This window comes from Struthio camelus, chromosome 1 (assembly GCF_040807025.1).
Source record: "Struthio camelus isolate bStrCam1 chromosome 1, bStrCam1.hap1, whole genome shotgun sequence".
Classification (NCBI taxonomy): Eukaryota; Metazoa; Chordata; class Aves; order Struthioniformes; family Struthionidae; genus Struthio; species Struthio camelus.
In genome coordinates, this window is record NC_090942.1 from 120578118 (window position 1) to 120605688 (window position 27571).

Genomic DNA, 27571 nt, shown 5'->3' on the forward strand with positions numbered 1-27571 from the left:
ACATCTTTTTAAATTAAAGCTAGTCATCCCTTTAAAAAGATATTGTAATTCAGTTGCAATTTACTCAATACTAGAATTATTGGATGAAGTTCTGTCCAGATTAAAAACAACCTATATATGTAAAAGAGTAGAAAGAGCCATTCAGATTGTGCTAGCTAGACTATAGCATGGAACGATTTTGTCATTGTGGCCTTTACTCGCTTTCCTTCTGATATTCATTCCATTTGATTAAACCGAGAACTCCTGAAGAGAGAGGCTTTGGGTTTAGATATATATCCCTTACTATCTGGAAATGTTTTAGTATTTTGACTGCAGTGCTTGGGAGCTATTTGAATAATCCTGGTAATATGTAGTAATCAACTTTTCTTACATGGGTGTAGAAGCTGGAAGTAATCATATTAGAAGATACCTGCTTCTTTAACACATCATTTCCAACTTTATCCTTTGGGTTCCGGGCTACTTGTAATATCTATGTGCAAAATACATTCTGGTGGTTAATGATCAGACTGAATTAGGTTTCTGTTCCAAGTTACACGGAACTTTTACCTTGTTAACTTTTACCTTGAATAGGATGCTTTTCTCCCATAGCTTCCTCAGCTTTGAAATGGGGATTGTTGTTCCCTTCTGCTTTGGAAGGATGGTATTAATGCTAATAAACAGTTATGCAATTGACTGTCACATATTTAAAGAAAAAAAAGACTAAATAATTTCTGGAGATTAGATCTCTGAAGAAATAGTCTTGTTTGTTAAAGAGAAATTCTGAGCCCCTTGCTTACTGGTTAAATTAACAGTTATTAATATGAATGCGTACAGGTCAGTTACAGAAATGAGAATTACCTTCATCCAGAAGCGTGTGGGTTAATATAGTCTGGAAAACTGAGTAATGTTTCAATGAAAGACAAATTCTGGAAAAAAGCAAGCCAGCCATTATTCTGGAAGATCCCTCCCTGCAAAAAAAAATCTAATATCTGGGTCTTAAGAAAACTTCTCTGGGAACCTTGGAGAGCATACATCTGATTTGACCAAGAATGGTCTTCATTACCTTTCTCTTGAAGTTTGACCCCGAGGTTCTGAAGTAATAAAATGTGTTTTGCACAACGACCGTTATGTAGTATTTCAGCAAAAGCAGACAAAAATCTGTTAGCTCCTGGAAGCAGTTGTGGAAGACCTCCCTGAAAAATAATTTAAAGGATCACTAAATAAGATAGAGTAACAGTGCTATGCCATGAAAATAAGTAGTGTTCTTAACTGCTTGCAAGTTTGTTGTATGCACAAATACCATTCTTGTCCTTAGTCTGGGGCTTACACCACAGCTGTCCACATCAGGTTGATGAATGTCTCCATTTCTCATGTTCTCATGTGAGTAAGGAGGTTTTTTTAAATCTGTTTGTCCCTTGAGCTGTCCTGAATGTAGGAAAGGAAAGAATGCTTTGCTACTACACCTGTTGCCCACTTACTTAGTTTTTTTTAGTCTTTTTTTTCCCCCTTTGTGGTCAGTTTATCCTTTCTGCTTTTCATAGCAGAAGATAGATGCCGTGAGTACAAAAGTGACCTTTTCAGCAGTTTGATCACTTTGCACAGGAATGTGCAATGGTAACCAGCCTTGTTAAGCTCATTCTGGTCCTGGACAAGAAGTAAAAGAAACACTAGCAATTCTTGACATTTGTAAGGGTGTTTACAGTTAAAAAAATACTCCTGTACCTGCAAAGAGCTGAAACACTGAAAAGTTTGGCTGAAGCTGGTAACTATATTAGTGATCTGACCTTCAAAGAGCAAAAATCGGACTCTCTATTACTGTCTTAGCTTACTTTTTTTTTTGGATAGCTATCTAAAATAACTAGGCTTTGCTAAAACTATTGGAATCCTTTTGTTAGGAGAAATTTAAAGACATTCCCAGGTAACATGGGGAAAACAACAAAATCTACTGTTAGTCTGTGATCCCCTCACATGACATCCTGCTTGGGGTATTGTCATAATTTGGACTTCTTGAGAAGGATATGATTTTTATTTTTCATCTGCTTTTTCCTGTAGGAGGAAAAAGGTGGCTGATAAGTTGCCTCAAGGATTACTTTTTGGATTGTACGCCCAAGTTATCTTGTGGGTGATTGTTTAGGAATAGGAATGTTGTGTTGTATTTTAAGTAGAATAAAAATAGCTTTTCTTTTCCCCCATAAATAATGTGTCCCTATAAAGATGCACAGCACAGAAATAGCTCAATTGCTCTTAATTCATACCTCCTATGGCTTTATTGCAGTTTTCTATGTAACGTGTCCCTAGAAGAGCCCAGGCAACTTTAAAAAGAAACTAGAACAAAGTTTTGAGTCACATTGCTATAGTCCATATGTCGTTAGCAGTGGAAGGGATTTTCATGCATATCTGGCTTCTATGCGTGAGTGTTCATAGTGTAGTTGTTTTCAACTTGATCACTTTTGGGGGGAAAAACATAGATAAGACATATATCGATATTTAAATTTAGATATGATCTGGGCTTACCTACATATGGAGTTAGTCTCTAATAACTTCCAGTTAAGAAAGCACTTCTTTAAATTTGAGGCTTTTTAAATAGCATGGAGGAATGGCTTCTTAGAAGAGTACTTTTGTATATAGAAAAGAAGGTTGGTTTCTGAGAAAGAGTAAATGATTTGGAGCGAGGGAAGACAATAAAAAGTATTGCTGGGCTTATGTAGAATGGCCTAAGTTGAAGAAAATTGAGGAGAGAGGACTAAAATCTGAGATGATTGGGCATTTCCTTGTGTCTCCTTCCCTCAGCATTGGGTGCAAGCTGTTTTTTCTTGAAAATTAACCTATGCATACCGTATGTATGTTTTAACACTCTGTGTGTATGTACAAATAATAGTACAGAACACAAAAGTTCGATCATTCTTTTCATCTTGCTGGATGCCTTTGTACCTGATATTTGTTCTGCACTTCGCACCCATAGGGCAGTGTGACAGCTCATCACCTCCCCCCACACTCGTCCATGGGAAAAGCCTCCTTGTGCTTTTCTCTAGGTCCATGGGAAGTCATGGATGGGAGGATTTTATTTATTCTAGTAGGGCTGTCCCAAAAGAAGAGCCTCAGGGCTGAGAACCTACCTCTAAGTATTGTTCTCCTTAGCTCTCAGAAATAACGTTGGTCCTCAGGCTGAAACTCTTAGGCCCATGTGGACTTCTTATTGACCCCATTATGTTTGAGGAGATAACACTCGCTTCTTTCCTACTTTCCTTGCTGGAAATGCTTGCCCCCAGATGTCGTGGGCTGTTCTTCCCCCCGCCGCCCGCAAGTGACAGAGAGGTAAAATCCCTGAACACAGTAGCTGTGGAGTGAAACTGGAACAATACTGACAGCCAGCATCCTTTCTACCTGTTTGTAACAACCTAGTGCGATAACCCTGAGTGGAAAAAAAGTCAAGTCTTTGGGCAACCTATCTTCTAACAGACTTCTCATCGATTAGAAAGCAGAAGTAATTAGCAGGTTTTGCGTGCGCTTGCAGATTGTTGATCTACTTCTCCTGGGTGCATTGCTTGTTTGTTATGCCGCTTGCACGGGCCTGAGAACACCAGCGCGTTCTGGTAGTGCACAGACCTTTGCGAGGAGAGGGCACACGCTATGCTTCATGTGGGCGCCACGCCGTGAACTCAAGAGCTGGTGCGTATACCTCTTCTCGAGCATTGGGAAGTACAGAATTTGTGAACGATCTTAACGTTTAGTGGTTTATTTTGTGTGCAGTTTAGGTGTATATGCTTTTGTCTGTAGATTGTACATTAGAAGGGAGTATTTGCCAAGTCTCAGTGCAGTGATGTCTTAAGCTTTTTATGGACAAGTGATGGTGAGTGAGCCCAGTGTTCTTTATTGCTGTTTCTAAAAGCAACACAAAATAGCTGATTCATCTTGTGATTCTTGAGCAAAATAGGCTGTTTGCTATGTTGTTTAAGAATTAATTACTAGCATGATTGTGCTTGTGGCAAGAGTTTCAGCCTGGTTTTCTGAGGAAATGATTCTTACAACTGACTGATGCAGTTGTGGTTCGTCATCTTGTCTCTTCTTCTTCTTCTTCCTCCTTCTCTTGAATAACTTCTGAACTCATTGGTCAGTTCCAATTGAATTTATTAGAGAGTTAAACACTGCCAAGATAACTAAGTTCCTGCAAATACTGTGAAAATTGGCAGTTGGATAGAGAGAAATTATTGCTTCCCTGAAGGGAAAGACACAGAACTCTGTTTACCCATTCTGTTTTTCTGTCAGCTTGCTGGTCAGTTGGTTCCTGCATAATTTTTGTTTTATCACACTGTATGTTCATTCTTGTTGGGAAGCTGTCAGAAAGGACAAAGAAGGTGGAGCCGTTGAGGCTGTTTTGGAACTGGTAAAGAATAGTATACAAAGAATGCAGATCTAGAGGAAACTGGATTCAATTAATTCTGCTACTCATGGAACACGTTGTTACTCTTTTAAAGTAATGTTGTAAACTGAAATGTCAATGCTTGCATTGCCATTACAAACACATTTTATTATAAGTGTATAACATAACGGCTATGCTAGATGGTTTTCAGGTAAATAATACCCTGTCTCTATCCCAAAGAACGTATAAGCAAAAAACTAGCAGGTCATTCAACGTTAGAATGCTGTGAAATTCCTGATCTCGTCAAGATTTCTTAAAAATGTTTTCATACGTAATGAACCCTGAGCTACTGCAATTAACTGTCCGCAGTAGCAAAATTTAATTCCTGCAACGCAGGGGCCCTTGGCATCACCTCAGGTATATAAAATCAAACCTCTTATTATGAAAGATAGGTTTTACACTGGCAGTAAACAATAAGTTACTCTGTTTTACTGGAGTATGTTGAGTATGTTGATCTTTCCCTCCATTTGCTTTCTGTTGTATGTCTGTCTGCAGTCTAGTTTATTTTGTTTTTCCAGTCTCTCAAGTTTAAATATAGCTTTCTACTCTTTTTCTCTGTTATAGCCACCACTATTTAATTTGCTTTCTGCCAACTCCTCTTTCTTTCAGAGTTCTTTTTATGCTTTTCTTGACATCCAGCACAGGATTAGTCTCAGGATTTCTTTCCCCACCGCACTCCCCATCTTCTCCCCCTCTTCTGATGTGTTCAAGATAGAGGAGGAATAAGCTACCAGTTCTTTTGGAGTACTAGTAAATTATGTAAGAGTGTTTTCCCTGAAGTGGCTGAACTCCTTCCATCCTTTTCTCATACTTTTCTGTCCTTGTATTTACAATATCTAAGTTTTCTTAGCTTGCAAATTGAGTAAGTGAATCCCTGCCCCTCCCCTCCCCCCCCCCAAAAAAAAAAGCGTAAAAATCCTCTAGTTCTCTTCCTTTTCAAGTCTGAGTTTTTCATCTTTTTGTCTTTCTGCTCCTGTCCTTCCCTGGCTGCCCCCAGTGCTTTCCTGTCCTGTACACTATGGGAAATTGAAAGAGGAAGAGAATCTGTGCTCTACTGGCCTCCCATTATCTTTTTAATGCTCCAGATGGGTGTACAGCTGTCTGTGCCATAGGATTCAGTAGTATATCTGTGGAGCTGGAAATTTTGAGAACTCTTCTTTTTTTGGATTTGATTGGAGCGTTAAAAATTAGAAGCATAATAATAGATGTATTGCCTACAGCAGAGTACAGTAAGAAAGCGTAAGCAAAGGTTAAAGTGCTTATCAGTTAAAGCTGGAAATGCTTTTCAAAGAATCATGCTACTAAGACAGCTATTTATTTAAAATCTATTCTAATAATACTGTGTCAGTTGTATGTGAATTTCGGCTTTTGAGATAAAGCTTTCTGTGCATGAAATTACTATCAGCTGTGCTACTTGGCATTTGGAAGAAGGTTTCTGAGTCATGTACCATGCTTGATTGCTCTACCAAATTATGAGTAAAATCTCAACATTTTTTTCATAGTTTTCTAAATTACAACTGATGGGGAGACTGATTTACAAAAGCGATGCGTTTTTTTGCAGTGGCATCCGTAGAGTATATATATAGTAGATTCCCAAGTTGGAAGCCAGGAGAGTATGTGGGAAGTGTGGAAGGGGAAGGGGCAGGGGGAGGGGAGCAAACAAGAAATTTGGACAAAAGGAAATTGTTGATGCAAGTTAATGCCTTTTCTTAGTGATATTGATAAATTTCTGTTGCTGGTCAAGCAGTCTAAATTATTCTCCTTCTGATTCTGTTTTCTTTTGCTTTTCTGCTGTTGCCTGGAAAACATGAGTGGAATCTAGTAGGACAAGAGGCTGCTCTTTCATTGTTTTGTGGCTCTGTTGCTGGCTATTGTCCTCTTGGCTCAGGCAGTTCATGTCACTCTTTATGTGAAATAAGAAAAATGTTTCTCCCTTTTTTCTTTGGAGATTACATTTCTAGACTCTGTAGTTTGCTTTTATTTGCAAAGTAAGCAATGTTAAAGTAAGAGTATCTACCACCGACTAATATATTGCTGCTTGTGCTGTCACCTTTAGCACTCTGTTAATTTGGATGGGCTTGTTAAGCTTGTGGGCTAATGACTGAGCGTAAAGCAGTCTTGCAATCCAGTATCATTTTTTTAATGTTCTTTTGTTTCACTTGAAAGGTGGCTAAGCAAGAGAGTGCATTTCATGAACTTTTTTTGTAAGGAGCTAAAAATGGATCACTGACAATGTATGTTTTCAGCAACTGGAAATAGGGTCAATTTTGCCCTTAAATAGGAGTAGAGCTGTTAACACCCAGTAAAGTAATGCAGCCTTGAGCAAGGCTTGCTTTGCTGTCACTGAGGTATTGTCTGTTGTGGCTGACTTAACTCTATTCTTTACTACATTGCTAATTATTTATAATTTAGGATAGCTTTTGAGGATGTTCTTGAAACAAAACTGAAAGGTAGCTATTTCCTAGTATGGAAACACACCCATGGATATAGGGGATACTGCAAAAATGAGCTATTTAGTTCTCCTGTAAGGAACGGTTTTTGTAGCTAATATTTATGTGAGACTGCTTCTTCATTGCCCTTCTTTTTCCCATACTGATCATTTGTACAGTGGTAAAGAAAATACCTTGAAAATGGAAGATACTCTAACTGTTTGAGAATATCTGTTTTGCCTTTTCTTTTTTAGGCACCTATTAACAGGCTAAAAGTGACTGAACCATGGCTCAGTTTCCGACACCTTTTGGGGGTAAGTTGTTGATAGCTTATTCTGAACTATTCCTATATGCAAAAATTCTGCATAAATGCATTGCTTTCCAAATATGTTTGGTATGGAAATGTTTATGGATATGTATCTTTCTGAGGTGATAGTTTATCTGACTTGTGATGTTTCTGCAGGCCCAGTAGAGAACACGCATGGAATCCTGCAGAGATATCTCAGAAGAGTTGAGCAGAATCCCTTTTTGTGCACTGATCCTTTAGAGTTTGTTTGTAACTGTAGGACAGATCCAGGCCATTCAGTCACTGGCAATAGGGCATGGCCTCATTCTGCAGTTATTCGGTTTTATCTGCCTGTCTTAAGTTTCCCAGCTCAATCCTACCTCCTTTATCATTTTTTTTCCCAGAGAAAATTCTAAAATGCCATTTAAATGTTACAAATTCTTGCTTCATGAGCATTAGTTGTGGCAGAGAAGTGGATGCACTTTTTCTTTTGTGACTCCTGGGTGTTTTCATTGTTAAAAAGGACAGTGGATACCTTTGGATGCTGTCACTTTGCCTTTTCTTCATATCATCGCACAACCTGTGTTTAGATTCCGCAAAAATATTGGCTTTTTTTTTTAGCCCTCCGTTTATAACAGTGGAAGGTGGAGCGTCTTGAACTTCCCTCTTTTCAAAAGACCTAGAAAGGGCCCTGTTAGTTCAATAGAGACATGCATCTTGCTATCCAAGTGAGACAATTTTTTTGGAGCAACCTGTCCTCCCCTTTTTGCAGCCAGTCTGAAGAAAGATTACAGAGATAGATATCAGTGCCGAAAATACGTAACCAACCACGACAATGTGTAGCTTGTTCAGGTTTGTAGGAAGCAGCAGCAAGTAAGGACTTGCATTTCCTCCTGTTTTGGCCTTTTAATGACCCAGAGGGTTCCTCAATGTACAGTGGTAAACTTTGAATCTCTTTTTGCTACCAAAGAGAAACAATAGTCATGGATTCAGTAGTTTCCACAGGGGTAGGATGACTAAGGGTTGTTGAAAGGAGACTTTTTATAGGCATCTTTTTTCAGAAGATAAAACTCAGACTGGCAGCATTTTAGTTCATTTGGGCACAGAGCCTTCAGATAACATCAGGTCAGCAAGAACAAGCAGATACTTTGAGTTTTTGGGACAGACTGGTTAATGAGTGGATATCATTACAAGTTTGGTTCCACTCAGATTGAAAACTGTTACATATGTTAAGGGCTTTTCTCTGTATATGCAGGTGTGATTCTGGTTGTGTGTGTGTGTGTGTGTGTATATACATATATGTATATATGCTTGGGTATATATACACTATATATATGGAATTCTAGTTTTTGGGATCTGAGATAGCTAGGAGTTAAATTTGTATTTAGTATTTCAGTGGGAGACTTTAAGAAAGAATCATGTAATTGAGAGTACGTTGTTAGAGACACCCAGTTCTCGTTAAACACAATTGATTGGATGCAGCCTTCATCAGTTTGAGAAAGTCTGTGAAGCACGACAGAATAAATGTCCCTTCACAAGTGGTAGTGAGAACAAGCGTATAACTGGAAGCTACCTTCCACTGCCTCGGTTATCTTTAAGTCCGTCTCCCTGGAATTGCATCGTTTGGTGCCAGACTTGCTCAATTAGGGAGCAAAATTGGCACTGATTAAATAAAGTCACTGGACAGTGTCACATAGGATACCCCTCTAGATGGTGTAAAAATCATGGTCAGTAGCTTTGTTTCATCCCGATTTTCACAACTTAAGAGAAATCATGATGTGAATGAAATCATCTAGTTCAGACCGGAACATTTTGTTGTGTTTAGAATCAGGGCTGTGCTTTGCCTGTACCCATATTTAGACATGTAAACATACATTCTTGATGAAAATTTTGTCTTCAAAGTGTTCGTTCTCCTCTACCATCTTCAGAGAGTTCTTATTGCGTTACAGATGGATAGCAGCTTTCATTTTTCAGCTTTATATAACTGCCGTTTGGTCTTGCATATGTTGTCCAGGATCCTGTTAAGTGTAGTACACGGCTTTAGGAAGGAAGGAAATCGCTCTTTCTTCTCAAACAACTTTTCTGATCTGGGCACTTTACAGAAAGGAAATTGAAATGAGCACATGGCTAACATAGTTTCTGGAATATCTCTGATTCGAAACACGGTGTCAGGCAAGTCTTTCAGAATATTCATCCTTGAACCAAGTCTACCCAGTGCTGTCATACCTCCTCTTAGAATAATGACAGTAAAAGCCTAAGATTGTCATAAAAGGAAACAAATGGTGTTGTAAAGACAATTCCAAACCTTATGGGGAAGTTTGACCTTTCTTTCAAGAATGCAACGTTGCTTTGTTACCTGCGGTCACTGAACAAGATACAGAAGTGATAATTTATGCAGTCTCGATCTTGGGAGAGCCCTTGCTCCAAATGTGTATTTTCTATGCATCCTTTTTTATCCATCCACATTCCTCTGCTTCTAAATACAAAGAATTAATGTTTATGTTCTTTCTTTCTTTCTTTTTAAAGAATCTTCCAAAGTCAGCTTGGCATATGGGTACCTAAAAGGGCCCACTATTTAAATTGGGTGAGTCGCTGAAAATCCATAATACTGCTCATTTTAAGGATTAAAATGAATACATCTGAAAGGATTTGTATAATTGTTGAGAAGAGGGTGGTCTGCTTGACCTTCTGTTCAGTTTGGCCAGAAGAAGACATTGCCCAATTCAAAAATGAGAGCACACTACTTCACTATCGCAAAGGAGATGATTGTCAAACCATGTATAAGAAAAGAAGGTTAGAGGGCTTGCTGCTGTATTCAAGAATAGTTTTCCTATGAGTCAGTTTTGTGGTTTGGTGACTGACTTGCTTTGCGTTCAAATATATTGAAATGCCCCACAACCTCTGAGTTGGGATCTGGGATCTGAAATCATGAATAATGTCTCAGTGCTGAGTAAGACCCTGCTTCGTGCCCTCTCATAGGTCTCATTGTTCCCTCAATAATGAAAGATGTAAATGAGGCAATGCTAGAGATGTTATTCGTTTTCTGACCAAAGAGGCTGAAAGCCCAATGGCTTGCTTGGGTTAACATTGACTCTTTTGCTATTCGTATTGCACAAAGGAGATTTACTGTTTCAGTACAACCAAAATTCTGTTTGGAAAAAGTAAATACTGATGATCATTTGTTCCAGTTTCAAGGACTCCAGGGAAGAAACACGTTTCATTTTAAAATAATTAATAGAATGCGTTTTTAGTTATCTAATGCCATGAGAGTTTTTAGTTTGGGGTTTTACTCCCTTCTTTCAGAGAGGATGGAAAGAGTTGGAGTTTTCTGTGGTAAGGGAGTCATGTATAACTCAAATTGAGAGAGCAAGTCAGAGAGGCATTACAAATGTCATGATGTTTTATTTTTTCTCCCCCATATTATATTCAAGAAACGTTCCTTTCATGTGTAAGCTTCTACTTCCAGCCTTAGCACCTTAGGGCAAAGTAATCATGTTTCCAGCACAGGGAGATTTTCATCTGCTCTTAATTGACCTCTTTCTGAATATTGGTCATAAAGTCTTAACGCCATTTCTTTCCTCTTGTCAGTAGTTCATGAGAAGATGGAGGAGATAATTACTTATGTCAACTATAGCATTTTGGGATGTTTATATTCCGAGGAGAATCTTCTTTCGTCCCCATGGGGAGCACAGCCATGAAACCTCTTTACAGTGCCTGTGTGAGCTTGTTCACTAAAATTCTGTTTCTTTGGACTTATCTAAAAATGTAATTTCTTTGATGAATTAGGTATTATGAATCTGCCTTTTCCCAGAAATATATAGATTGTCTGAAACAGAGAGGATAACCAAGAATACGGTTTTTCTTTCATTAGGTGGAACTTACTGTTTTGAGGGATGCTCTCCTCTCCTTCTCCATTCCCTTTTCTCTCCAAACAAAGTATACTTTGCCTTATAAAAGTGGATTTTAAATAGAAGAAATTTAGGAGACGGGAAAGTCTCATGTTCTCCATAACTGCTGATTCTGATTTTTGCCTCAGCCTGCAAGTAATTTGAAATCTTTGGTATGAATATTTGTGGGCCTTATTATCTGAAATTTAATCTCTGAGAATTTAGTGGTGAATGGTAGAACTCCTCTTTATTTTTCTGCTGGTCTACATTTTATCTTCTACTATTTTTCGACGGAACTGTGATTCCATTAATGCAGATGCCTTCAGATCATTATGTACCTGTAGAGGAGGAGTTACCAGAAATTACAGCAGCATTATATACTTCTACAAATGTTGAAATCATGATGTTAAATTATTGAGACTATAGCCTGAAATATAGTGTTAGACAATTCATTGGAGGGTCTCAAACAGAAGATGAAATGTTATGTTTTCTCTGAGTACAAATAGTCTGAAGGATGAAAGTGAAATGTTTGGAGGAGAGAAAGAACTGCTGTGAAAATGAAGGTAGAACTACAGAAAGCGTTGTGGAAGCACAGCACTGTAGAAGGGTAGTAAATCTTAACCATGAACTAAATATTGACTTGCAATTTCTGAGTATATTGTGAAGAATGTAGTCTGGGTAACGTAGACTAACTCAGGTAAGGAAAGGACCTTTCCTCAGGTTTGTCATTCTCAGGTTTGTCATGCTCAGAATAATAATGAGCATACTTTCCTCAATTGGGCTATCATTGCCCATGAAAGATGTTTACTATCTGTCTGCATGTTCACGTTTTTCCTAGAGAAATAAGTAGGTCTTTTCTTATGACAGAACAAAGCTATATAGGACACAAATGATGAGTTGAGGTACCTTTTCAGTTAAAGGAGCTTCTTTGCAATTTTCCCACTGTATGTGCTGCGGGAGGCAACTGACCCCCTTAAATATCCAGTGGGATAAAGTTTCTGCGTTTTGTCCTCTCTTATGTTGCTGTTGTCTTTTAATACCCCATTTGTAAGTTTGATTGCACTTTGAGTAGTTTAGCTGTAACATGAGATTCTTGGGAACCAGAGAGGTGAATCAGTGCTCAGCAGTCATCTTAATTTGGTGACACCTAGGTCTAATATGATCATTAATGTGATCATGATAACTATTAACTGACTTTTCAAGGATTCATGCGGTTTTCAGCTATAGACTTTGGGTTAATGGCTTCTACGTGTATTTAGTATGTTTTTTTAGGTCCCATATGGTATAACATATCCTACTCAAAAATAGTGGAGTATTTATATAGCATTTCTTAATTTTATTTCTCCATTTTTTTGAACTAGGCAACCTGGATATCTGGGCTATTACTGTGGAGGAGCGAGCTAAACATGATCAGCAGTTCCATAGTCTGAAACCAACATCTGGATTTATCACTGGTAATTAAATAGCTTACATTTCCAATTTTGTTTAGTTAAATCAAAACTAATCGGCATAAATATGTACAGAGCTGCCCTGGGAGAAATTTGAGTATAAGAATTTGAAAAATTCTTTCTCATTTTATATCTCATCTTTCAAATACCTTGCCATATCAACAACATCTTTTCTGATATTTTAATGTAAGCTGTACACCTGGTTTATGCCACTTGACTTTTTTCTAAGTAGAATTAAAATTGCATATGACCGTGGCTCTATAAAGCAGCTCTGTTGTGTAGAGCGAGTTGATACTCTGCAGAATTAGAAGTCAGGACACAGAATCACCCTTATCTGGTAACGTTGTAGTGCATTAATGTCCTCACTGAAGTATGTTACTCTCTAATAGATTAGTCTGACAGAGAAGTCTGTTTAAATAAAGAAAAACAGATTTAACTAAAATCTGTTTCAGAAACTGTTGGTTGACCTCTTTAAAAAATCTAAATTGCAAAAATTGATTTAAGTTTTGGAAAACAAGGCAGAGAGTAAGGGAATTGCACTGCTACACTGAATTTTCATTAAGCATGACTAATTTGCTTTGATCTTTAAAGGCAGTATTATGTCTACTCTTTTTTTGAGGGGGAGCGGGTGTTGCATTTAATTCTCTTTAATGCTATCTAAACTTGGTCCTTTCCTTACTCAATTGAAATGAAAGGTATGGAAGTGTTTTGCCTTCTTTGCTGTCTGCCTGTCAAGAGGATTTCCAGAATGTGGAATCAGAACCAGATTCTTAACAGTTTCATCACAGCTATACGTGCCTTTAGGTGCACAATTAGATGTTTCTGTTCCTGTTACATGAGGGACATGATACAAAATCTGCTGTAGCTCTCTATGCAAGCTAATATTGTTTTTATTGACCTCCTTTGATATTTAACACTATTTCTAGTCTGTTTACAACTTTCCTTTAAAGACCACAACATTTCCAAGTGCCTAAATCCTTTAGTGACTGTTTTGCTAGACTTGGAATTGACAGTCGGAAAATGACTTTGAAATTTGCTATTACTTTCTTTAATGGTGACTTGTTAAGTTCACGTCAGGTTCACATAAAGGTCACTTTATTTAGTTTGTGCCAGCTAATGGGTGTTGTACTTACAAAAAGGCTAGGACAGAGTTTATATTGATACATACTTTCTCTGGAAAAAAACATTCTTGTTCTCGCAAGGCATGTGATTCCTGCAAAGGGAGCTGTTGGCAAAGGTTAGGGAGTGGGAACCATGAGTTTCCCCTTGTCCAAAGTGTTCCTGTCCAGTTGGCTTCATTTGAGATTTAAAGAGCATGTGCATGTTGGAAGTGCATTGTAGATTCTCAAGTGGCAAAATGAGTTTAAACCTTATACTCTGTTATGTATGTTTAACATTAAACAGTTATGCTTTTACTGTTCCTTCTGACTTAGACGTCTTGACTTACGATTTTCTCTTTCTTCTTTATGGTGTTTTTAGCATTTTTTTGAAATGATGTCCTATTTATTTCATAGGTGATCAAGCTAGAAACTTTTTTTTTCAATCTGGGTTACCTCAGCCGGTGTTAGCACAGATATGGTGAGTATATAGAGGGGGTAAAATTGCAGTTCTGTGAGCATGAAGTTTACTGGAACAGACTTGTGTAGTAATTATATTTCACACTCTGGGACTTAAATCATCATTTTATCACATGCTTTCCAAACATCTACAAGGCAAATATGCTTTATAGTATGATATAGCTGAGCTTTTAATTTACTACCTCAGTTATTGGACATAGCCATCCTTCCACAAAGTGATGTTTTTGAAGTTGGTGATTTGTATCCCTCATTTCAGACTAGCAGAATGCCTTCAGCTTTATTAAAAACAACACTTAATACAATCGTTAGGCACAGCAATTAGTATTGCAAGTCTTTCTAATGGGACAGCCTGTGTAAAACGTGCAAAATTTGTTATGGAAATGTAAGACTAGCTCAGAATATTTCCATTAGAGTTAGTGATACAGCTTGAAAGGGGATCAATTTTTACTATTTGTTGGTGAGTTTCAACAAACAAAAATCTGCATTGTTATATCCTACATATCACATGCAGGACTGCAGTTGTTTCTATTCCAAATTATATGACCCTTCAGGATTCAGAAGTGCTAACTTACATAGATTATTCAGAATATGCATTAATTGCATAACTACTGAAACTTTTTTGGGTGCTAGACAGAGTGGAATAGATTTATTATTTTTCTTTCTAGTTTGGAAAAAGCGGCAGAGGGCGGATGTGGATGACTCTCAATTTATCTGTTAACTTTTCCTCTAATGTTAGTTGTTGGAGAGGAGTAGTTTATTGCAGACATGACAACTTATGTTAATTGTTGGAGAGGAGTAGTTTATTGCAGACATGACAACTTTTTGTTTTAGTACAGGCTTCTAAAGGCAGAATCTTTCTCTGGCTGAAGAAAGAAGGGAGTTACTTTGCTGCAAGGAAACAATTGCTGTGGAAGTATACATGCCTTAACGAGGGGCTGGATTATATGGCTTTTGTTCAAATAGTTTATTTTCTTTCAAATGATTTTTGGCTTACAAATATCAAATCTGGTCTGGTTATCTTATTTGCTGGAAGACTCACTGAAAGTTCAAACATCCCTTTGGAACTTCTCCTGCCTCTTAATTAAAGAGCGAAAGAAGTTTTGTCTTAAACAAGACATCCTTTCTCTAAGAATGTTCCCTAGGAATTAGCTTTAAATAGGTGTTAACAAAGCTAAACAGTTGTAAATAGTCTGACTAAAAATCTCTTCCTCTCTGAATTATTCAGTTTTTCAGTCTCTTGAGAGGGAGAGAATCATTCCACTAGTTCTGTAGTTGTCATAGAGACAAGACCTGAACTTGCACATTTTTTAAATAAAGCTGAACTAAAACTTATTCATGCTGCTTTTATAAATCATAAAAAAGCATGTAGACATCTCTCTCTCTCTCTCTCTCTCTCTCTCTCTCTCCCCCTCTCTCCTCCCTCTCTTTCTCTCTCACTATCTCTCTCTCTTCCTTTTTGGATCGTCTCTGAAGTAAGAGACGTAAATTAGATCAGCTTGTATATTTTCCTAGTTGGAGTTGGAATAAACAAGTAAGAAAATAATCACAGAAGCTACTAAAATGAAACAAAACAAACAAACAAAAAAACCCTTCTTTTCCCACAACTCAAAGGATTTAACTCTTGATAAGTCAGTGAACGTCTGTATGCAACCTACCACGTTACTGCTGTCCCCCAGAAACAATTCAAGTTAGACTCTTTAGTGGCAAGAAGTGCTTTGCAGCCTCCAAAAGTCATCACAATATGTTCCTGACTGCATTGAAAAATATGAATCATTGTTTGCCCTGGTTCCCAGGAGTAGGATCTCTAAGTGGCACCCTTGCTTTGTGGTTTTTACAGTTAATACGTTATTCTAAATGTCATCTGACTGTCTAAATCTTTAGTAACATTGCTATGGATCCATGAGTACTTTAATGCAGGGGGGAGTTCAGGAGTAATAAGCCCAGAGTTTCTGTGGGAGAGAAGAGCTACATAAAACTTGTCTTCTATTCTTTATTTCCTGAATAGGTGGAAGTTTTTGATGATTAGTGGAAGAAAAGGGAAGGTATAGCAGTCTTTAAGGAAGCAAAGTTGTTATTTTCTGTTAGAGCAACTTAGGGATATCTTCAGATTAAGTTTCTGATTCTGGAAATATGGAAGTGTACATGTGTGTTGGGATTGTTTTCCCATTCTTGATGACTGTGCTAATTTGAATACAGTTGCTTATATGAATCCATTTGCAAGACAGGAGCCTAATGTTTGTTTCATGAAGGATAACCTATAGCTGCATGTAGACAAGCCTATCTTAATACAAAGTTTCATCTCTTTTGTTGGCTGTGCAATTTCTTGTCTAGGAAAACATAACTGGGAAAGGAATTGGAGGGAAACAGCCACACAAGTGATTGGCCATACTGCTTTCTGAGCTCCCTGCAGAAAGAGCAAGCCCTCTCTGAATTCCCAAACATACTGTCTCATGAGAGAGAATTTGATTTACATAAGTGAGCAGTTCATACTGTGTATAAGGATTATAGCTATCTTTTGTTTTACTTTTTAAGTAAAATTAAATCACTGTTTTTGCATCATGGAAAGAAGTTTTCACTAAAATATGAAATGCTAGCTGGCTGAAATGTCAGCAAAATGTCTTCTGCCTAAGAGCAGCTTTAAAAATATTCTGCAGTTGGTGTAACTTTTTTCTAAGGTCAGACTCTAAAGAGTGTATTTTATTTTTATTTCTGCTGTTAACCAAAGGTTACGTAGAATTTATGTTCCCTAAAATCGGTAGCTCCACGTGTTTTTATCATTCAGATTTCCTGTGTCCCTTCTACTCAACATTCATTTAAGGGAAAAAGGGCTTCTGGGACCTCAGTGGAGCAAATTAGTGGAATTATTATGGTCTAGCATGACAATGTCTTTACTGTTCTACCCTTTACAAGCTTTGTAGTCTGCCAAGCTGGTAATCTATTAAGAAGCCTCTAAGTAGGCTTTGAATTGAGACTCCAATGGCTCAGAAGATAACTGTTTTTAAGTACGAAATAATCTGGCTTGCTTCTAAAGCCCTCATGAATGATGGCCTCAAAAAGCATCTTCCATCTAGGCCCTGTCTCTCTGGGTTCAAATAAGAACTAAAATCAATGCCAGCTGTTTTCTTACTTGTTTTTTTCAGTAAAAATTAAAACTATTAGTGGAGTTACCCTTTTCTGATACATGCTTCCCTCACAACTTTCTTAAATTTATGTAAAGCCTGGGAAGGAAAGGGTGGCAATGCTGTGAATTTTAATTCTTTTACTATACATGCATTTAAGTGACTGACACTAAAGATATCATTTTTCCCTTTGTATCTGACTTTTATAATGCAATATGGGACTGCATAATCTGATATAGGGATATAAAGCTAAATAATTCCAGACTTTTGAACTGCAATGAGGTGTCTATGTTTTAATAACTCTTTATTTCCACAGAGATGTTTTGTAGCCTAATAAAAAGCGTATCTGAAGCAAAAAAAAAAAAAAAACCTGCATGCTCAGTTTTTGCCTTTCATAGATGAAGAAATTATCAAGTTGTCTTCTTGTTCTGCGGAAGAGAGCAGAGAAGGAAGAGGGAAGAGATCTCTGGGGGGAGAATTTTGTCAGAATTTGACATCTAGCATTATGATGCAGCCCCCTGCAATTATTCTCATTAGGAAGCCCCTGTTACAAACACAGGCATGTTCTGTGAAATATAATCAATGTTTAATCAACATTTAATCCATTTACTGCTCTGCACTGGCTTCCGGCCAGGCCTTAACTGAAATAAATTAAAGGACATTACATTCTTTCAAATTTCATTAGAAACAGAACAGTGAAATTAGGTATTGTTTACTGTCGGCCACTTGCCACATTGAAGGTGATGTTTATTCAAAAGTAGCACTGTAATCTCATAGCGTGAGACTAATTTCTTTAAAAATAATGGCAAATGGAAGTTGTCCTATTTATGCACTAAAGATTTTGACAGATGAAAGCTGATTTTTGTTAGCATGCTGTAAAAAAAAATGTTTAAATTCGGCAGTGTGTACATAATTTTTCTCACTGAAATTTGTGCTGTCAATTTAAAAAACAAAACCATTGATGTAGGGTAAATGAGTTGAACAGAAGGTCAGACGTTACACTAAATTAAAAGCTCCTGGTGATTAAGTGGCTAGGAGTTCAATGAAAGCAATGATACCGGTGCACATCAAAGTTCTTATTACTGGCCAATTAATATTTTCTCATGCAGAATTCAAAGACATGCTATGTTCTAGCAAAACACTCTCTTTAAGTAGTGTCTGGAGAACCAAGGTCACCTACCATGTGGTATTTACTCTTACTGCATTTTCATGTTGGATATTTCTGAATGGTCTTTAATTGCCTTCAAAAAGTGTGATTTCTGCTTGTAAGTATCAAACAAATGAAGCTAACTATCTGCTCCTGGTTTCCGTTGTTCTTAATACTCCGTAATTTTTCTAATGAGGCTATCGTACCTCAGTATTTGTTTACTGTATGTTGGTTTTCTTTCTAATGCAAAACCCGCATAAGGGAGCACTTCAGAAAGGACATTTAGCCATTAAGTTTCTGAAATTCTAACGCTTCGAATGCCTTTTGCCTCATCATATCTCTGAATATTTTGGATTTGTAAGACTTGCAGCATAAATTTATTCTAAGTAAGACCATTAGAAATCCATCATGACTGTTTATAGGTCGTGACTAATGTACATTATTTGAAATACTTCTGTTTTAAAAAGTAAAAAGTGTGAGGAACAAAATTAAAATTTACTGAGTAATACTGTTCTGTAAGCCTGAGTGATGACTTGGGACTGCAGAAATTATTCAGCATGCTGTGGGAGCATTTCTGTGCTACTGTCGTAAGAAATATCCACTCTGACTTTTTTTTTTTTCTTGTCATAGATAAACTATGAATTCATTCAAAACAAATTTGGGCTTATTACAGAAATTTTAAGTTGATATAAACAGTTCTGATGTAGAAATATGTTAGAGATATGTAAACATATATTTGAGGTTTATATCCATTTCTTTGCATAGGAAGAAAGGATACTCTGTATGGAGACTTGTACCTAGTGTCTTGTTGCATATATACCCCACGGGACAGAAACATTTGCTGGAATCCAATAAACTTTCAGTATTGTTATGTCCAGTGAAAGCCGTGGCCTGTCAGAATTAATAGAACATGGATAACCTCAATAACAAAATGTGAGAAGCCTAGATTGCCTTTAAAACAAACAAACAAACTGTTTTCCAGAAGTAACTATACCTCTCACTTCAAAAGATCCATTTTTATTAATAATTATTGAAATCTATCCTTGCTGTTGCTTGGTGCTCGTAGGAGAGAGGCTCTTCTGCCCTCCTTAGGGTTCTCTGCCTTCCTTAGGGTTCTCTGTCATCCGTGCAAGTTGCTTCAGAACAAAAGTACTACGTCTTGTGTTTTAACTTAGCATGCCCATACATCATGAGGTACCAGTGTTATGCCTGCTGTCCATGGAGCAGTGGTTAGAAGCTGAGACTTGATGGCGGTGGCATTCTCCCCGGGAGGAGAGGTAACCGTTCCAAAGTTGTATTTCCCTTGGTCCAGGTTGGCCATGCTGATCTTCTCTCTTCCTTCTGCTAGTTGGAAGCAGGTAGGCAGTCTGACTGCTACAGCGGGATCTTTTTATTTGACTTTGTCAAGTGAACCACATCATATGATCACGACTGAGACTCGAATCTAAATTGCATTATACTGCCTGGGATCTCAGAATCAGTTTGACTACAAATTTAGGCCTCCAAAGACTAGATGGTAGTGGGGTTAGAACAAAGTTTAAAGTTACTGAAGAGTAGACAGTTTTCATCTGTAAATTAAACTCCCCTGTGATATGAAGCTTCAGGAAACAACAACTACAAGTTTTCACATCCAAAACCTGCTCTTCAGAGACATGTATGTAGCAATCCAATACCTTTTAGGGAGTGATGCAATGCTTGCTTTTTTTTCCTAACTGTAAGCCTCAGAATATACAGTCCTCTGACCCAGCTTTTTCCTTCTCTAAATACCGCTTCTAGATTCTCAGTAGTGTTATTTAGCCATGTGACATGGGAATTGGTGGAGTAAGACAGCTACACTGCTGAAGGTGTGGTCTTGAGAATATTAGGAAGGGTTGAAGTGTCTCTGTTCTTGGAGAAATGGTACTGGTAATCTAAACCAGGGGAAACGCTTAAGATTGTGTGGTTGACCTATGGCAGCCCCTGTTGGGATCTACCTCTGTTGGTTTCCTTAGGGTTTTTCTGGCTCAGGCGGGAGGGAGGGCTGTCATTTTTTAAATGCTTTGCCACTATATGTGCCTGACTGTATACTTGTTTAAGTATCCATTATAAGTAACTGTCCATTTATTGCAGTACTTTTTGACAGCTTCTGATATTTTTGTATGGAAGTTTTCCTTGGCAGGGACTTGGTCAGAAATGAACTTCTAGTTTAACTAGAATGCCTGACTCCTTTGTGTTGTCATATCTGTGACATGTAAATGTACACATGAACTTAGTGTGTATTATTAAAACAATACTGAAATGTGTACTTAATTCTTCAAGCGCATGCAAAGAAATAGGTATAATGCAAAAAACTAAGCTTACAGCTGCTTATGTTGTTAATACGCGTTTATTCTATTTTTTGGTTCCCAGTTGCAGGAACATTCTTCTTCCTGCTCCTCCTTCCCCCACCAATACCATTCCCTGCTGAGCATGGTTTTCTTAAACAGTCGTCTTTTTGTTTCTTCATTTGATGTACTGTTAAGTCAGACTGCTCTACATGAAAGCCTATTCAAAATCTAGGCTCAATGTTTTATCCTTGAGTACTATTGTCTAACTGAAAAGACATTTGTACACTTGCAGATATAATCGTGTTTAGTACAGTGCACAAATTTAAAGAGCATTTTATTATAAGAGTAGCTAACATACAAATTTGCAAACTACCTCATCTGAATCCCTGCAGTGCTGTTTGTAGTGCCACGTAGTTTTGTGTGCCTTTTGAGAAGTTTTTGCACTACATTAATCTTTTCTTTGAGGTTTCTGTACTGTAATTCCTCTAAGAGGTGAAAAGTGACTTTAAAAAATATTTGTTAATCATTCCAAGAAGTCAAGAAATTCTCAGGTTAAACAGTGTCTTGTTTGATGACCATTTTTAGGCTAGCATAATTGTTTTGAGTGGAATATACATGCCTATGTGTGTACAGTTCTAGGTCAGTTCCTAAAGTTCTTAGTTAAGAATATAACTGAAAATTGCTTGTTTGCCTATTTTGTAGGGCTCTAGCCGACATGAACAATGATGGGAGGATGGATCAGCTGGAGTTTTCCATAGCTATGAAACTTATCAAACTAAAACTGCAAGGTTATCAACTCCCATCTGCACTGCCTCCTGTCATGAAGCAACCACCTATTGCTTTGCCAAGTGCACCAGGGTTTGGTGAGCTCTTTATTCTCCTCCTTGTTAGCTTGCGTTGTAGCAACCGAAGTTTAATTTGATTTTCATTTTGCTGCCTCTAGAAGAATTTGTCAAAAACAAATGCAACCACATGCATGCACATGCTCCAAAAGAGAATTCTCGATAAGCTTTGCTTTTAGCATCCAACCATAGTGAATAACTTAAGCTGTCATCCTGTTTGCTGCAGGTCCTATACTGTTCACCATATGTTCCAACCTACAAAGTGTCTATGGGGGGAAAAAATGGTCCATGTAGAAGGGCTAGTGCATTCTAAAGTGATGAAGAGTTTATTTAAACTCTTCTATTGCTGTTTCTATCTACTCCCTACTAAGGGAGCTCCAGTTTTGGCAATGGTTTTTCTGATTTTTTTAGAAAGCAAGAAACTAACGCACCCCTCCGCTTTTATTTTATGAACAGAGTTATGCTAGTGTTAGCTAGAACAAATACCACTTCAGTTCTCATAGTTGGCTTACTGTCAAGGTCACCATATTTCCAAGGAAAGGAGCAGGTAAAATTGGAAAGAGGCGGCTGAAAATAACTAAATGAAGCCTCATGTTTGGCATCTTGATGTTCTGCTGCACTCTGTAGCGAGAGGTTCTCTACCTTCCTGTTCTAGAAGTTGCAGTGACTCAAGTTGGTTAGTGCCTGAGAATCACCAGTGTTAGTAAGAAAAGGGAACAGTACATTCTATAAAACTAATGCAACCCTGTTTGATGAGTTATCTCTTCTTCAGATTTTACAAGCAGAGATTTTATTTATGCCTGGAAGGAATTAGTGAAATTGAACAGAACAAATACTGGATTTAAGTGAGAAAAGGCATAATAAAGTCAACCTCCCCTCCCCACCCCAAGAAATCCAGCAAAATCCAGGATTTTCTTTTTTATCATCCACTGTAAACTTGATCTTGGCTGCTTGCGCACAGCCTCATTCTTCCCATCGGTATGGCTGGACCTCCTTAAGTTCCTGTTATCCATGCAACTGTGCTTACACCTAAAATACTTCATGACTCTGCTTTACCCTATTAGCTTTGCACTGTTTCATTCTGACAATAGGCTGCAGGCAGTTTTCCTGAAGCTTGTTCTTTTCAGCTATGGCTAAATGTGGACTTTGGGCTCATTACTCACTGGAAGTTGACAGTGCTGCTCTTCATTTAGTTCAAGGCAAACAATTCTTTTCTTCAGCAAATGCTAATGGATTTTTTTTGGTCAGTGTTGCATCCAGTGTGATCTTATATACATACATTATAAAATGATATGTTGTTCCCTCTGCATTGTCTTATGTTCCCCTCCCATGCTAATGGTGCAGCAGACTGTGAGAGTTCATTAAAGGAGTTTGTGGAAGTTTCCATTTCAGTTTGCTGTTTAATTCCACATTTACTGATGGATTCCAGGCCACAGTTGAACAAACTGGGCCATCATACTAGGAGTCTCTAAGGTAGAAAAAATGTCTCCTTTTCTTGCTCATAGGTATTGGGGGCATTGCCAGCATGCCATCTCTTTCAGCTGTTGCCCCAGTGCCAATGGCATCCATTCCAGTAGTAGGAATGTCTCCACCATTAGTATCTTCTGTTCCTGCAGCAGCAGTGCCCCCCCTGGCTAACGGAGCTCCTGCTGTTATACAGCCTCTGTCTGCTTTCGCTCATCCTGGTATGCTACATACTGAGACTGTTTACTTTCTTGCTATTAACAAATTGTTTTGCCATTTTCTTTGAATCCAGAGAACAGTAGACATGGAACTAGCCATTTTAGCTTACTCTAGAGAATGACTTTATGTAAGGACTATATTTTGGATTACCTAATGTAATTTATTGGCCGACTTTTTTATAAGTTAAAAAATTAAACATGGGCATGTCCCCCTGTAACTGTCAATCTTCTTGAACAAAATACTAACCCTGTTATAAGAGTGAATCTAGCTGGCCTGTAAAGTGAAGCCTAGAAAATGGTCTTCTCCCACCTATTTGTAACTATTGAAGTACTGCTATTTGTTCGGATAACTGTAAAATATTAGAATACATATGAATTTTAACATTAATCACAATGCAATTTATGACATCAACAATATTTACATAAAACTGCGAATGTAGAAAGGCACAAGAGAAATGCCCATATGTTTTGAGCTATTTTGTTAGACACCATTACTTTATCTTAATATTTTTAAAAGGGAAGCTATCAAAAGAGCCATAATGCCTTTTTTTTGATGTTGGGAACTAACTGAATGTTATTGAAATTTTACAGTTTAAAATGCTAATGCTGAAAAAATGTGTATTGCCTTGTTTACAGCCACATTGCCAAAGAGTTCTTCCTTCAGTAGATCTGGTCCAGGATCACAGTTAAACACAAAACTACAAAAGGCACAATCATTTGATGTGGCTAGGTAAGTTGATACGGAATGAGCATATGTGTGCATCTAATTCCCCAGAGTTAACAAAAGTGCCTTTCATTAATAAGGGTGTTCTCTGAAATGTTGTTTACTTGCAGAAGTCAATTTCTACTGAGATTCGACTTCAAGATTTCATAGGGTGCTGTGATTTAACATGTAATGCTTCATGATTAACAAATCACTGAAATACAGTAATTAACTGACGCAGTGTGTGTCGATGCTATTGAAAACACTCAAATTTTTAGAAAAGCGTATGCTTCTATAAACATAACGTGGTTTGCTGTGTATTGTATGGGCACTCCGTCACACAGTGTGGAGACACAAGAAGTAGTATTCTTAAGAATTAGCAACTCCAAGCTTATTTTTAAAAGTAATATATTTAATAGTCCTCATATTTCAAATGCAGTCCACATAACTGTTTCCTTTATGTTCTGGAAGTTCTACATTAAAAATTTCTTAAAAGGCTTTTAGTTTTACGAGGCCTAGGGAAAAGTACAGTCAGGTAAAATATGTTTTCTGTGGTCTGAGGAAAAGTATCTAAGAAAATAAAACTTTCTTGTAGGAGGTAGGGTAGTAATTTTTGCAAATCGTTCATTAATGAAAATGTTCCTACAGGTCTGTTGTAGGGATTTGTTTACCAAGAAAGAAAAGGATTGAGAAGTTAGTTAGTTATCTATTTTAATTTATATTCTGCAGATTTTTCTTGTGCCTTGGTATTAGATAGTGGCACTACTGATTATTGGCAGTGAGGATTAAAAGTCTTTCAAAAGAAGCAATTTTACTTCTGTTTGAAATCTAGTGTTGTTAGGAACATAGCAGTGCTGCTCTGAGGTAATTCCCACAGATACAAGAAATTTTCCAGCTATCTGCAGTAGCACTCAATATTTATAATGAGTGATGTTCAAGAAGCTTCAGCTGAAACAGCTTCCAGATATTCCGTAAGAAGGCTGTCATGGTTTGGGGGTTAACTATATCTGAATCTTGCTGATCTCTTTTATTGCCCACAGCGGCCTGAACCCCAGATGAGATGACTTCTTTTTTGGGGTGAAATTGCATGGTTCTCTGACTAGGTTTGGGCCTTGGTTGGAGCTTCCTTAGCTCAGTCCTAATTTCTTCAGTAACTTTGATTTATCTACCAGCGCTGAAGGAGGTATTCTTTGACAGACTGCTGATAATGCAATGATCTGGCATGCGTCTTCAAGTATTATTTTGGAGAAAACAGATAGCAAGGCAATTGGTTTGCAGAGTTTATGGAACAGAAGGAAGAAGAGCTAAGTCTATTATACTTGAATTAAAACAAAGTTGAAGTCATGCTTTTTTCTAAGCTTAGATTTTCTTTGAATTTGAAGGAGGAGGAACTTCAAAATTCCAGTTCTGGTTCTTTTGTCACTCTGTCTCCTGAGTCATCAGTAATGAACTCTTGGCATGCATGATGTTTGGCATACATGAGTCAACTCCGTTGTCTTCCAGCATTTTTGCTCCACAGCTACCATTCAAGTATCCATGAAGAAGAGTTTCACTGCTTGCATACAATAACCTTATCTCACAGGTCAAGCCACATATGTACATAACATAAAAAGTAGTCTGTGTGGAAATTCTACATCTAGCAAAACTGGTGAGGAAGGAATTCTTAAATAAAAGTTTCCCATTTTCATTATTCAAGATGAATATTTTTACTTTGTTCTCATGAAAAAACATCTTAAAACACAGTACTTTGAAAGGAGTAGAAATAGAGGTGTTAGCTGTTTTAGCTGTTGTAACATGAAAACAAGATATAAAGGTCAGTTAGGTTATTCATGTAATCCTTTCAGCTCAGCATGCTGTCTGCCTAGTGAACCAAAGAAAAGGGATTTGGTTGTTTTTCGGCCAGTTTTTACTGTAATTCGGCACCCTATCACAGATCCCTATATAATCTGTCTTCTTTTTGTGTGTGCCACCTTCACAAAGAAAGACAAAGTTTGAATGTGCCTAAAGACGGAAAACCTTAGTCACTGCTTTTCAGTACGAAGAACTTGTCAGCCTTCAAGCATGGGAAAGCATATCTACAAATAGCAGCACTTATGTAGATGAATTAGACATGGGAATATAACATTTCTCTGAAGGGCACTCATCTGACAAACTTTGATGGCTTTTAAGTTTTGAGTTTTTTTCACACATGTTTTCAGCATGCTTTACATTTATTTTCCTTAATCAGCTTATGAATGATTTTGCTAGGCCAACCAGTTAAAGGTAGGATGAGATGAGATATTGCTTCCGCTGACTACAGTGAGGCATTTCCTACCATATGTTTACATAAAAGCTTTTAGTTTCTCTCACCTATTTGGGTTATTTAATTCTCTGCTAGTAAAGAAAAAAGCGAAACTCTTAGGCTTGTCATTTATCTTTACTGAAAACCATCTTTTAAGATACTGAATCATGATAAATGTTTTCAAACAAGAAGTGTAAGGTGCTATGGTTTTAGGAAAAGAAGGGAATAACTTTTAAAAAGAAAAGGACAATTTCAAGCATGAAACTCTGTGCAGCACTTCATCATGTTGTACCTGTAGCTTCATGTGATAAAATGTAAAATTATATATTTTTTTCCTCTCCTCCCTACCCCTTTTGTAATTCTAGTGTGCCTCCTGTGGCGGAATGGGCTGTACCTCAGTCATCAAGACTGAAATACAGGCAGCTGTTCAATAGCCATGATAAAACAATGAGCGGACACTTAACAGGTATTGAATTTTTTTTTTTTAATCTCATTTTTAACTGTAAAAGGCTAATTAAAACAGCGTTTAGAAAATAACTGTCATAAGAGACTCTCACCTCTCTCTTTTTTTATTATTGTCTATATTTTTCTGTTAAAATTTTCCAGCTACTTCATAATCTTGTTTAAGAGCGAACAAATAGTCATTCATGAATTGTTGCCGATTTTTTTAAATAGGAGAGGATTGGGAGAGGGACCTTGCAGCCATCTAAAGGCTATACGACTGGATTACCAAATATAATAGATGTCTGAAATTTCTTGTAACTTGTTAAGTTTTCGTTCTTCCCTAACCCCTTCAGTTTTCTTTCGTACCGTATTCACCCATTTTCTTTGACTTTTATTAACAAACAACCAAACTGAAAGCTATCACAAAGTAGACTACAGGACAGATCTTGCTGAGAGTGAGAGTATTTACGCAGTAAAATATTTCAATTTTCTTTCCAGTTTTGTAGTTTTATGGTTGAATACTGTTGGTACTAAAAATAGTTGTAGGCAAGAGTCTACATACTCAAGAGACACATCAACCAAGTATATAAAGGACAGGAACAACCCACGAGTTAAAAAAAAACCCACTGACACTTGATTCTGCACAATTTAATCTTCTCCCCTCCGCCGCCCCGTCATTACATTATACGTTCGTGTTTATTATCTCTTTACTGGAACTTAAAATGGGTAGGCTATTGTATCCTGGGCTTCTGACCATAGACAGCTACTGCTTTAAGGGGCTGGATTGTTTCTTTTTTTTTTTAATTTCGCATAAGACAAGGGCCTGACATATCTCTCACCCTGCTCTTATGGCCACACAGATTTCCTGAACCTACACAGAGAGGAAAAAATTCTGTGGGAAAATTTTCTTCCTCTCTTGATTGACAGCTTGCTATCTATATGATGGAATGTGCTGGGGTGAAAATGTTTCTCTAGTGGAAAATATGCAGTGTTCCAGTAGCAGGCCATCAGTGGGTTTTCC

At 37.5% G+C, this 27571-nt stretch overlaps 1 protein-coding gene across 1 annotated transcript in view; it reads left to right on the plus strand.

Annotated features, from left to right (window-relative positions):
* Nucleotides 1-27571, plus strand: part of ITSN1 (intersectin 1) — a 140669-nt gene that overhangs the window by 26014 nt on the left and 87084 nt on the right. The window contains exons 3-9 of the mRNA XM_068913096.1: nucleotides 7083-7142; nucleotides 12363-12455; nucleotides 13964-14027; nucleotides 21301-21461; nucleotides 22946-23125; nucleotides 23759-23852; nucleotides 26472-26572. Coding sequence (XP_068769197.1) covers nucleotides 7115-7142; nucleotides 12363-12455; nucleotides 13964-14027; nucleotides 21301-21461; nucleotides 22946-23125; nucleotides 23759-23852; nucleotides 26472-26572 — 721 coding nt within the window. The 5' untranslated portion in view covers nucleotides 7083-7114. The remainder of the gene's footprint in view (nucleotides 1-7082; nucleotides 7143-12362; nucleotides 12456-13963; nucleotides 14028-21300; nucleotides 21462-22945; nucleotides 23126-23758; nucleotides 23853-26471; nucleotides 26573-27571) is intronic.